We start from the raw sequence: 13,313 nt of genomic DNA on the forward strand, positions 1-13,313 counted from the left end.
AGTTTACGTTTACATAGATAGATAGATAGTTGCGATAGTACATAGATAGATAGATAGAGTACGAAATAGAGAAGAGCTTGTGCTAATAACAAAAGTCTCGAAATGAATGCGAACAAGAATATGAATACGAATCAAAATCAATCGTTCCACTACTCAAAACTCTTGCACTGCCATCCGACGTAGGTGGGGCGTGGATCGGTCAATCTTGGGTGTTCTACGTGGCTGGCAATCTCCCTCTGGGTGTTTGATGGTGATTCGTGTGTACGGCATGCGCGAGGGAGATGCCCAAAACGATCCAACCGCCTCCCCGTCCGCCGGACGCTGCAATCAATATACTACAGTTATTGAATGCTGTTCGTAATTGTTAAAGAAAAGAAAAAAAGTAATGGAAAGTATATGGTACACTGGTGCAGGACTTGACATAGAGATGAACACGAGAAAACACATACAACAAATAGTTCGACATTAATATATATTTCAAATGATCAGAGAAGGCGACAGAGATAGAGTGAGAGAGAGCGCGATTGTATTCTTTATCCGGTCTTAGAAAATCGCAGAATAACATGTACATGTGTATCTGATTAAGATCTAAAATAGCTTGAAAGGGTTTCAATGACGTTTGTGTGATGAAAAGGGCAAAAAATGACTCTGTTTTGGAGGGTATGCAATAGTTCAAGCAATTTCCCTAAGGCTTGGTTGGATTGCACGTTTAGTTTCCCCCGGCGAAAAGATCTTTGAAAGTGTTCACTCAAACTGTTCTTACATACAAGTTCATTTGAAGAATAAACGTATTAGCACAAAGAATTGTATGACATACTATATATGCTATATGTATATGAAGAATGGCTATTCACACATTAAATTATTAGTTATTTGTTAGTAATTCGCATGATTATTTGAGTTATGTGATTGTTGATGCTGAGTTAGTTTGAAGATGCAGAAATATTCATGGGGCACACGCACACTCAAAAATAGACATACATATTAACAGAGAAATCTATAGACACACACAGTCATACAGACATTCACGCATACAGGTACAGTTACAGATACAGATACAGAAGACAGCGACATGACAATAACGACACAAGTTTAGTTAGGTTTCGTTAATTTAAGTACGAGTATTTGATGGAATGGCATAGCTTTTTCAATCAATCAATATCAATACGAGTATCAATCAATGTGTGTTAAACAAAATGCGCATAAAATGTATTTAGAATAAGTATTAACGAATACTAAGTTATAGTTTAAAAAAGGCTTTGGCTTTTTTTTAGTAGTTGTTTTGTAAGTTAAATTTCTAGGAAATTATGGACGCATACATGAGCTTTTTAACTTCGTAAGCAAGTTGATAGCCCGCATAAGGGTTAGCATCATTCTCTGGTGGCCTGAAACAAAATGTTGTTCGTTTTTATACATTTAGACTGGTTAAAAGTTCGAGTAATTATTGTGTTTTTGGTTTGTTTCGGTTTCGTTTTTGTTTTTGTTGAGTGAGTGATAGAGACAGTTAGTGGAGGTGTTAGTATTAGTTGGTTAGAGAGCATTTACATATGTACGAGAGACTTATTGACGAACTGCCTGGTTCTTATTCCTATTCGTTTTCTTATTCCTCTTGTTCTGTTCTGTTCTGTGGTTGTGTAAAATGAAACACTTAAACACAATAATCATAATCGAATGGTTTTTCTCTTTTGGTTTGCTGTTGGTGGAAAATGCAGAACGGAAGTAACGCAAAGGAAAATATTGGAACTCAAAGTTGATGCCTTGACCTATGTATAAAGTGTGTTCATTGATTTTTGTTGGGTTTTCTTTGCTCTTATGCTCGATTACCGATTACCGATTACCGATTGCATTGCTATATTGAAGTTAACAGAGTGCCGTTCATATGTGATAAATATCTGTATATATATAAATATATATAGATAACATTATTGGCCTTTATCTTCCCTGGCCTACGTACAATTCCCCCGTCTGTGTGCATCCCCACTCACCTGTTGTACTGTGACGGCGATATTACTTGACCCTCCACTTGCCGGCTCACGTTAACCGTGGGCTTCACCTTGTTCACCTGCTTGCCCGCCGCGGCAGCAGCGGCGGCTGCAGCAGCCGTGTTGTTCATATGATGCATGGCACCTGTACCGTTGCCAGTGCCATTAGGACGGCGCACATTGCGATTGAGTACTGTAATAGAGAATGGGGGGTTGATTTAATATCATTTTTCGATCTATTCTTGGCTTAATGCTGGGCCTTACGATTCGTATCTTCTCTGTCACGTGTGATATCACCTGTGACAAATTAATTGGTATTGGCGTTGGGCGTGGCGTTGGCGTTGGCGTTTGCGTTTGCAGAAGCAGTTTGTTGGAGAGACCAGAGAGAAAGAGCAGACGGCAATCGATTAGTTAGTTCCATAGCAAACTGAATGAGGGGCTGGTCAGAGTGTGGAAGAGATACTCATTGGCTTTAAGTATTAGTCAAAGTTAATCAGGAAAGGTACTTTTGAGCCGCGTGTTGCATTTTGTTTAGTTTGGTTATTGGTTCTTAGTTCTGGGTTCTGTGATCTGTGATCTCTGGTGTGTAGGTTCTTAACAAGCAGATTGGTTATACAATTGAAAAACATAAGTGAAGAATGCTTTAAATAGACATCGATATGGATTCAATTAGATTCGGATATGAGTTATAGGAGATATATAGCAGTTAATTAGATAGATTACATTAACCAGTTACATTAGCAGAGAAACGAGTTCTGAATCAACAAAAGACAACAGATTATGCAAACAAATATCTAAACAATTAGTATGGGCTTTACTTGTTCTTTTATCGATTGGATTGGATTGGATACTTTTGTTATCGTATGATCTGAGGCAAAAAGCAAACTGAGGCATACGAAACGGAAACTCAAACTGAGATTGATTGGATAATGTGCGTGTGTTTGTGTGATTGGATTGGTCGCCTACAGACGTCTTCTGTTCAAAAAAACCTTTCTCTGGCATTTTCATTGACTTATACCATAAACTAAGTGGTTCGGTTTTCTATATTGTGAGACGAGACATTACCCGATACAGATCCACGCACATGCACCCGCTTGGGTAGCTCTGGAGGCGTAAATGTGGGTGCAGGATGGTGTTCATCTGTAAGATATTTTGTTTTGTTATGGCACAGCTTCAATAAATCAGATTCTGGGTGTATGTATTTCTTTTAATTTTTTATTTTTGGCTTTTTGTGTGTTATTTATAAGGTAATGCTTTTGTATGTGAAGCTCATAATTTGCTTTTGAATATACATTTTTTTTTTTGGTTTTGTTTTAGGAGAGGTAGTGTTCGTTTTTGGTAAGAACTGAAACAGAAAGAGTCTGTGTTGGTTGGTAAAATTAAAGACGAAAATTGAGAGTAAATTATACTGAAATTTGTCTGAGTGTGGGGTAAACCCAGGAGAAACCTTACGAACAGAAAACAAACTAAACCTTTTTTCAACCAAAACTCAAAGAAATGTGTTCAAGATGGTCGGGGGAAATGGTTGTTCGGGATACACTTTAGGGTTTTTGCTTTATAGTTATTGAACAAAACATGCAAATAAATATGAGTTGGAACAGAACTTGTGATGGTTATAGTTATAGTACATATACAATATACAAACAGTTATACAATAAATATATATATTTATCCAAATACAAGGCTAGGCAAGCAGGAGTGTCGGTTTAGAGAAGGATTCAAAAGCAAATCGGTTAAAGCTTGAAGCAGTATTTAAGCAACACGGTCGACTAAGTGCGGACTACAAGCTGAGTAGCAAGATGGGCAATTGTATTTTCCATATCATTTTCATTATCATAAGCTTTGGCCTCCGTTGATTTCGGTTTCGGATTACGAAAGCATTTATTATGTAGTACTTAGACTGCTTCTAACTGCTTCTAACACCCACTGAACGGAATAACTTCAAACAATCTCTCCAACTACGAGTTGCACTAGCTATCTTGACCCTTGGCTCTGCCATGGGGCTGCATTTAACGATTCTATGTTTTTGTTAGCAATTTAACTGCACTCAATTTGGAATTTCTTAGTTGAATTTTTAATGCATACTTCCTCCCTTCCTTTTTTTGGCTGGTGCTGGGGATGGGAGGAGCGGAGCGGAGCTGCATGATTGCCGCATACTTATATTTTGGTGTAGGTGATCTGATTGTGGCTCTAATCGTTCGGCGTCAGTTGCTTTGCTTTTCTCAAGACATTTGCATTTATTCATGTTTTTTATGTATGGTAAAAGAATAGCTTACATATGTATGTATGTATGTATAAACTTTAAGACTAATTTCATAGAGTTATTTCAGAGAAAAACCCAAAACAATTAACAAACCAACTAAAAAACAATAAAAACTAAACCAAGATACAACACAAGTTACGTAAAATGATGAAAAAACGTGCACTGGCACACCGTTGAAGGAATTTGTAGAAATTCTAATTAATTTAAATCAAAATGGAATTTTTATCAATTAAATGTATAAGACGAGTACAAATGCGATTTGGTTATTAATTCTTTTTTTTTTTTTGTTTTTTTTTTTTTGGTATTTTGGATATACAACATTTTGAGTTAGTTTTGACTTACTTGACAACGAGTATTCATCGTCTTCTACACACACACACAGAGACATATAAATAGGAGTATTGTAGTTGTAGTAGTTGATACGGAACACGAATGTGTGGGTAGGGGAGGAGTACAATAGAAAGATGATACGTTTACATATATAAAAGATATGTATATATATATTTAATATTGAAGGGAACATAGCTCCAGACGAAGAATGTTGAGTGTCTTACATATATTTTACAGAGAATGTGATTAGTAATGGGTAAGATCGGGGTGGAAACGAGAAGACTGTTGTGTTTTCATGGGGTGTACGTGTTTGTATCACTTGGGTAGAGTTTTAGGTACGAGTACGAGTATATGTATGTTGTCCTATGATACGTGAGCAAATAGAAGTTGTACCACGCATACACGATAGATACAATACGATACGATAAATAAAATACGGTACAATACAGATAGTTAACATTTGTACAAATTACTTTTACGACATACGATATTTATGTTGAGTGTGATGATATTATATATTCCACGACCTCATATGGGGCATGGTATGCTTGTATGTACATATAAGTACGGGTGGTACGGATTACATACGAAAACAGAACTTTAAAATCGAGTATGAGTTTTGAATAGTACGAGTATTCGAATAGTTAGCTGAATATTACATAATTGGCTCAAAACATATGTACTTTGGTTTTTGTTTTGTTCTTGACTGTACTACACACACACACACGCACACTAAGGTTAAAGTTGATTACGAAAAAGTACAGAATTACTAGGAACGAACGAGTAGAAACGAATACATCTGTGTGAGTCTGAGTGTGTGTATCTGTGTGAGTTGATGTGTACACGGAAAGAGGGCGGAGGAAGGGGGGTCTGTGGGCTAGGGGCTGTGTGTGTTATGTGTTTTAATCTGTTTCCCGCTGGGGCTTGATTGATTTCCGATTGTTTGGCTAACTGATTGATTGGCTTGATTCAGTTTCGACTTGACAGTGTTGCATGTGCATCACGCTAAGAGCAACACCAACCAGAGTTAGTTGGTTTGTAAGTTAGGCTCTTAGAAGAATTTTAACGGAGCAAGAATTACGAGTAAGTGTGTAGTTAAAAGATTAACTTTCAAGTTGCCGATCAGAGCGTTTGTTCTGTTTGTGTCTGGGTTGGGTTCTGTTGTGAATTTGTATGTTTCGTATGCTTATTCGGTTACAGTAGAGTACAGTAGTTTAGAGAGTAGAGTAGCTTAGAGAGTAGAGTAGAGACAGAGTCAGGAGATAGAGAGTAGAGGGAGAGAGAGAGAGAGAGAGAGAGAGTGAGAGAGTAGAGAAAGTTATACGTACTTGCACGCCCAACCATTTGTACGGCTCGGACGCCTTTCCGGAAGGTGGCCACTGTTTTTTGTTTCATGAAAACAGAATTTTATAGGATTTGTGTGAATAGGTAAATGATGGTAAGGTAATGATAGTTGATCTTCCAACATATTCTCCTTCAACTTCATATTCATCTGCTTTAAAAGCATTTGAACATCATTCAAGGAACCAATCAAATGATAACTTAAATAAATTTTAAAATAAAATACGCTAATAACCAAAATTACATAATTAAATCACACGGCACACGTTGTACTTGAACTTTCGGTAAATATATGTTTAAATATTTATATGTGGCATGTAGTTCATGATTATAAATAGATATATGCAATGTATTCAGAGAGTACAGACTAGATATGCTTTCTGCTTTGTATGACAATTTACTCGCGCTTCTCGGGCGAACCAAACCAGAAAGAAATCGTGGCAAAACTAAATTAAATCTATTTTAAATGTTATATTTATACTGAGTACGTGATAGAGAAACAGAACAATAGAGCGACAGAAAGAGCTATGGTACAAACTGAGGTCAACTTTTTAACTGAAACTGAATTTCCTAGTATTTGAACTCCCTACTCGATCCACTTCTTCGATTTTTCTCCCAGTCTCTAGAGTTTTGCGGGGTTCGGTTCTAGGCGGGTTTCATTTGGCGTTTAGCAGCATTAAGATTTTCTTGGTTTTGGGCATAAACTAAAGGCACACAAACGCTGATAGATTTACATCAATTTAGTTAGGTATTTTAGGTTTCCAGGCTCATTAATTATATAGCGAATTTATTTTCGTTTTTTGGTTTTGGTTTTAATACCAATTTGGCGGGCCAAATGTAAAGAGCGCATTCCAAGGGGGCTAATGTTGACTAAGTGTATAGCCTTGCAAAATCTTTGTAAAATATGCAGATCGTTATGTTACATAAATTAAATTTCTTTCTTATTTTATTTTTCTGCGTAGTAGGTTTAGAAAAGGATGTGAAGATATCAACGGACATTGGAATACGGTTATCAAGTGAGATATATAAACGATATTTTATTATCTCGATTTTTTGCAGTAGTATACATAAAAGTAAATTCTTAGACTCCCTTGGCAGACGCTCAATTAAATTATAGATTTTGATTAGGTCAGGTTTAGCAGCAACAAATAAATCATTTGGCATGGTAGAATATATGTAGATATAAGGATAAATGTAGGTATTAATATTTTATAGAGCGCCGCAAATTGTAAATAATTTGTTATGGGATTTTGGTTTCGTTTTGTGGAAATGGTTTTGAAAGCGTACCCTCCATTGTATTCATCACCGATGTGATGCCTTGGTTGACCATGCCCGTCTGCATCATTATCATGCCAACATCTGCAAGATGGTTACGATTTGGTATTCAAATAAACACACGCACGTACATATGTACATACATCCAAACATAAGCATATACACATATACTTGTATGTGGATATATATAAGTCTGTTGTGTGGGAATTCGGGAATTGGTTTTAGAAACTTAAGCTCTAGGCGCTACAAATTGGCGAATGGAACTTTCAAATTCATAGCTGCTGCAACACGGAGCCCGCTTCTCGGTCAAAGCCATAACGCAGCCAACGCAAAATCGGCAATCTCGGCAAATTCGGCAAACTCGGCCAACTTACTAACTACTTGAGAACATTTGCAGCTAAGATCGTAATGTTGTACACAGATTAATATTAAGATTCATAGAGTATAGGTATAGTTTGTTTAGGTGTTACGCTACATAGGATCCAAATACATAACATTAGTTGTCTTTGGCAACGTTTGGTTAAGTTCTTTAAGTAACCTGCTCTAAAGTTATTTACACATTTTCCTTGGAAGTGTCACTGCCACTACTCTCGTTTACATATGTATGTATGTACAATCGCATAATATATTGACAGATATAAAATATATATAGAGATTTTGTGAGTGAGGTGAGTGCCACGCCAAGAAGACAAAGTAAAAGAAAAATAGTTAAAAGGATTGTGGTGAAGACGGCGCAGCATTTCAATAACTTAGGCCTACGGGCAAGTATTTAAAGTTAATTTAGTTATAGGTATTAGTAAGAGTATTTAAATATCAGAGCTGGATGCTGCAAAAGTGAGTCAAAATCGATCGAAAATATAGAGTATATTCGTTTACAAAACATTTCTTTTCTTTTTTTCGTATGGTGATGGTGTAATAAAATGTAAATCGATTTCTGTGCGCGGTTCCATGCACTTAAATTGGTTCTGTTAGGTTCGATCTTTTATGGTTCTCAACACATAAGTATAAAGTACAAAGGATTAACAGGGAGTTACAGAGACAGACAAGGAGAGAGAGAGAGAGAGAGAGATAGATAGAAGGCGAGGAGAAGCGAGACAGACTGTTAAAAAAAGTGGTGCAGTTCTGAATGGTTGATCAAAGGAGATTTTCGTATGTTAAATTCGGTAAATATTTTTTTAAATATGGAAAAATTGTTGCCATGCCCTTTAGAATGAAATACAAAGAAAAATTTGTATTTTCGAATTTCTTTATATGTCGAATTTTGAAATATATTCGACTAAAAAATAGATAAGAGTCTGCCTCTCTTTTTGATTCCTTTTCAGTTTGTATTTCATCAGGGTTGAAAGCAAAATACACTTTGAAAAACTCAAAATCTGAAGTGTCATCTATCATAGTTATACTCTAATGGTGAGTAGGGTAGGTTATGGTTGAGGGAAAGCGAAGAGTTTGGGTTAACATTTCTTGCTGGTTGTACGAGTATTTATGATTAATCAATGAACTGGGGTTGCATATCGCACAAACATATTTACAAGTTCGATGGATTGGGTTTAGTTGTCCAGGGAAGCCATCAAAAGGGTATTTATGGATATATGTAGGTATATATTATATGTCGTTATATATGTGTGTGTGTGTGTAATCGTTGTAGTTAACTGTTACTTGGTGGATTATATAGAGGCGCATGTCAAAACGAAACAGTGACCAAAAAAGAACTGCACATGAACGGGCAGGACGGCAGGACGGATGGCACATTGTTCAGATATAGAAATGGTATGTATGTGGCTACGATGTGGGAAACGGCTATGGAAAGAGGTCGGAGCACACAGGGACATTTTCAATTGAAAAATTGTTCAAAAAAATAAACGAAAAACAATCAAAATCAAATGAAACAAAAACTTGATTGTTTTGTGCTCTTCGTTGGTTGTGGAGGTGGGTGAAGTGCTTTAGAGGGAGATATCGGTTTGGGTCTGGGATTCGGAGGGACCTTTATTATGCTGTATTCAATGTACAAACAAAAGAAATTGGAATATGCATAATGTACTTTATACAAAAGTTGGAATTGTAATTGGAATTGGTTTTGGTATTGGTATTGGTATTGGATAAAACTTCATAAGCTGAGAAGTGTTTGTGTTGGTTTTGGTGTTCTTGTTCTTGTTAGTGTATGTTTTATTGTTGGTTGGGTTATACGGTGTTGTAGCTTGATTTACCTAAGTCATCAAATTTGCTCCTGGGCTGAACAGTCACTGTGGGACAAAGTTATGGCATTGGTTGGTATTATTTTGTATTTAATTTGATTCGTTTTTGGTTTTTGGTTTCATTTGTTATGTCATGTTGCAAGTGCAGCGCACACACGCACCCATATACGCATTGAAATGTATAGGTGTGTGTTGAAGGGGCAGTTGCAGTTGCAGTGGCAGACATGCCAATGGATATTGTTGTTGCGATTCGGTTATGTTATACATAGTTAGTTATTGTGGTTGTTGCAGTTTTTGGTTTTGGTTTTTGAGAGCGAGGGCCACGCGCCAACACACATACATAATAAATATATAATAAAAGAACATCGATATATATATTTATAAGAATATTCGAGTATGTAGTTTCAAAGTTTCAAAGAGTTTTAAAGATATTCATTAGGTTAAAAAGAGTATAGAGAGAGCGCCTTATACCTAGAATCTGCCCGTGCCGCAGCTAGAAAGTTCTTACAAACTAGTTTGGAATGCTTATTATTTCGGTTGGGCTTTTTCAGCTCTGGCTGACTTCATAACGTTCGATTCACAAACGAAACAATCAAATCAAATACATATTAAAATAAAAACCAATAATTTAAATTAAGTACACTAAGAGAGATAGGCAGATAGATATCGGGTGGAATATTGGTACAAGGGTTTGCTTACAGTTTTTGCATTTGCATTTCTTGATCAGCGTCTCGTCCTTGATGTCCTCGTGGCAGGCTTTGCAATAGAACCAGGCACTGCACAAGAGAACAGATTAATGGATCTACACATAAGTATCCAACGTCAGGACTTCTTACCGCTTCACCTCATCGGCGCTTTGTGCTATGAAAAAGCCCTGCGTATTGGCCTGAATCTTGGCCCCCCGCGGGTTTATGGAAATTTTGCTGTCCACACCCTCCTCGGCACCCTTGATCTCGATGGCGAGCAGCAGCAGTTTCAGCTTGGAGAAACACAGTCTAAACGCGGGGGAGAACGGGTGTCCATTAGTTCCCGATAACCCATATATCTCAAACTTAGTCTAGAATTGCTTTACAAGTATTGTTATTGAACCTAGTTTAGTATGCTACAAAAGTGTAGTTGAACTCTCTCAAAACATGGCATGCACATTTAGTGTGTGTGTGTGTGTGTGTGTGTGGTGTGAGTGTGTGTGAGAGTGTGGGTGTTTGAGTGGTGTGTTTGTTCTTGTGTGGGTGTTCGTAAGTGCTTTTAAATCGTACACTGTAAAAAAAAGTGGCAAACAAGAAAATTCACAGAGCCAAAAGTTAACATGCTATACAAAATGCTTACAGAAAACATGTAATCCAATGCGAAATGCTTAGAAAACTCAAGAAATGCTATGCAAAATGCTTAGATAAATCATGTCAAATGTTAAGATAAATGTTAAACAAAAATCAAGACTACGGACGCAAAAACATTATTGGTCCATTGCCAACTACGTATAATGGACTAGGGTACACTCTAGGACGTTGGGGACAAAAACGTTTCACTATGCACATGCAATGAGTCGGGAGTTTCGAGGGTGGAGATTGAGAAGTGGAGTGGAGTTTTGGTGGTTTTGGTGGAGGTGAGAGCCTTGACCAGAAGTCTGGACAATTGTTTGCAGTGTTTTGGTGTATGGTGTGTCCGGACGGATTACGAGTCGCAGCGAGCGGAGTTCGGTGAGCAAGCGATTGCGGCGATCGGATGCGATTACGGTTGCAGATACGGATGCGATGTGGGCCAATTAAAATGAGTGTCGTATGGTACGAGTATATTATACAGTAACAGGTTGCTCAATGCGTTTGCTCTTGATTGGGTTACGGTTTTCGTTTCACTTGCTATGAGTAACTAGGTATGGAGGTAGTACGAGAGTGGTCTGGGAGAGTTTGGGGGTAGGCGACAAAAAGTTGAGTTGTTTAATTGTTTGTTACGAGTATTATGAGGAAGGAGAGTAAATCAAACGGAATCGAATTCAAGTTGATAAATAATGGGAAAAAGAATTGTTAAACAAACTTATTTTGTACAATGCAAAAAGTTGTAGTAGTAGTAGAAGTAGTAGTATTTTTTATACAGTTTGCATATAATTTGGTTTCGCTAATTTCTCATTTTGGAGTCTTACTCGCTGGCTTGTGGGAATGTCATGCCGGTAAATGAAGGTGATAGGGTTTCGGTGTACATCTCACACCCTGTACCTTGAAGATAATCATTTTGCCAGGCCTGTGTGTCTGGTGACTGAAAGTTAGAAAATGGTTTTGTTGTGGTTTGCATTTAGTAAGTTCGCTAAGTAACTACGTGGCGCATTTTTTATCATTTTTTTGTTGTTGTTTGTTCGTTTTTGTTTGGTCTGTTTGGTAGTGTGGTATTTGGTGGGTGGAGTGGCCTAGAGTGGGTTCAACGGCTCGCTGGGATACATCTTACGCTCATCGCATAGCTGGGCAGGGGCTATGGGTCTACGGCACACATTTCAACAGCTGGCGAGGGTCTGTGCTGGCTGAGTGGTGTGTCTCTGATTGTGTTTCTTTCTGTGTGGGGAAGTGCTTGTTTCTGGGTCAGGCAATGCATACTTTGGCTTTGGCTTTGGCATAGATACAGTATACAGTACGTTTCGAACGCATCGTGATGGCAGTTCTCTGGTCTCGGCATTTTGTTTTTTTTTATTTTTTTTCTGTACACTTCTGGCGAACTTTACTTTACAGCATTGAAGGGGCACGAGCAGGGGGTGGCGGACGGCATCAAGACTCAACCGAACCGAACGTGTGTCAAATGAGCAGAAAACAAAAGCGTCAACCAAAACTATCAGAAAATCAAAAAAGAAAAACCAACTTGAACTCAAATGCACGCTGCAAAACTTAGAATTGTTTTTAGAGATAGATATAGAGATAGAGAGAGGAGGGAGATTCAGAGCGCTCCGCTCACATCGATACCATACAATTAGCGATATGTGTATGTGTTGGTGTTGGTGTTGGTGTGTGGTGTATGTGTGTGTGTATCTGTGTGTTGGTGTCCTCAAAAAAAGAGTCAATAGAACTGCCTGGACAGCTTTCGAAATTTACTTTTGGAAAATGAAGTAAAAGAAACCATATTTTTGTATTTGCAAACACTGAAGGCATTTTGAACACTTAGAACACTCAATTACACAAAGAATTAGCTTGAAACAACGACTAATTTTTCACAGTGTATATGTCTTTATTTGTGTGTGTGTGTGTGTGTGTATGTGATTGTGTGTGTATGGAAAGAAAAATACGAAATCTAATTCCACTGGCAGGCACATTTACACGTTATAACACATTAAGATCGGTGTAAACGTGCCGGAGTTTTGTCATTTTGAGGAAAAATGAAAACAGATCGAGTAAAAAATTTTTACAACGACAATCAGAACTGAGTGGAAAACAAAGAACAATGTGTTTTGTGAATTGTCTCTCATGGGCTTACAGTAAGTTTGATTGTAATTGAGTTTGCCCTTTTCGAGCAATACATAGAATGGCTCTGTAGAAGGGCTCCAATCACAATAAAACTTCATCGTATAAACCAGAGATACGTGTGTATGTGTTTCTTATGTTGTTCATGGTGTACAATATTTTCATGTTTTATTTTAATAATTTTTTTTTTTTTCGTTCAACGCTGCACGATTAACAAGTAGTAGAATAGAGTAGTAGTAGATACGATATTGTATTTTTTTTTTTTCTTGCTGGTACGAGTATTACGATATATAGCATATTTGGTTGGAAAGTTTGAAAACTGCCTGCTGCGTGACTTACTCAGTGGCCTGAGCAAATGGTATTCCAATAAATGTGGGACTCAATGTTTCTGTGTACATTTCCATGCCAGTGCCGCGCAGGTAATCATTTGTCCAAGACTGCATGTCTGGCGACTATGGGTTAGAGACGTAATATATAGACATTTGATTTGATA

The 13,313-nt window shown here is 37.4% G+C and overlaps 1 protein-coding gene across 37 annotated transcripts in view; it reads right to left on the minus strand.

Annotated features, from left to right (window-relative positions):
- LOC111065694 (calcium-activated potassium channel slowpoke) overlaps window positions 1-13,313 on the minus strand; it is a 46,198-nt gene that overhangs the window by 4,744 nt on the left and 28,141 nt on the right. For 5 of the 37 annotated variants that reach the window (XM_022354036.2, XM_022354014.2, XM_022354023.2 and 2 more), the window contains 9 exons: window positions 13,160-13,272; window positions 10,220-10,378; window positions 10,083-10,159; window positions 5,904-5,954; window positions 4,588-4,611; window positions 3,048-3,122; window positions 2,247-2,279; window positions 1,986-2,175; window positions 1,320-1,385 (listed from right to left, as the gene is read on the minus strand). In XM_022354036.2, coding sequence (XP_022209728.1) covers window positions 1,320-1,385; window positions 1,986-2,175; window positions 2,247-2,279; window positions 3,048-3,122; window positions 4,588-4,611; window positions 5,904-5,954; window positions 10,083-10,159; window positions 10,220-10,378; window positions 13,160-13,272 — 788 coding nt within the window. Of the gene's footprint in view, window positions 1-1,319; window positions 1,386-1,985; window positions 2,176-2,246; window positions 2,280-3,047; window positions 3,123-4,587; window positions 4,612-5,903; window positions 5,955-7,203; window positions 7,276-9,395; window positions 9,432-10,082; window positions 10,160-10,219; window positions 10,379-11,520; window positions 11,634-13,159; window positions 13,273-13,313 lie in introns of all 37 variants that reach the window. The other 32 variants (XM_022354055.2, XM_022354054.2, XM_022354052.2 and 29 more) reach the window with 20 other exon arrangements.

The sequence above is a fragment of the Drosophila obscura genome, unplaced genomic scaffold (assembly GCF_018151105.1).
Source record: "Drosophila obscura isolate BZ-5 IFL unplaced genomic scaffold, ASM1815110v1 contig_192, whole genome shotgun sequence".
In the NCBI taxonomy this organism is placed as follows: Eukaryota; Metazoa; Arthropoda; class Insecta; order Diptera; family Drosophilidae; genus Drosophila; species Drosophila obscura.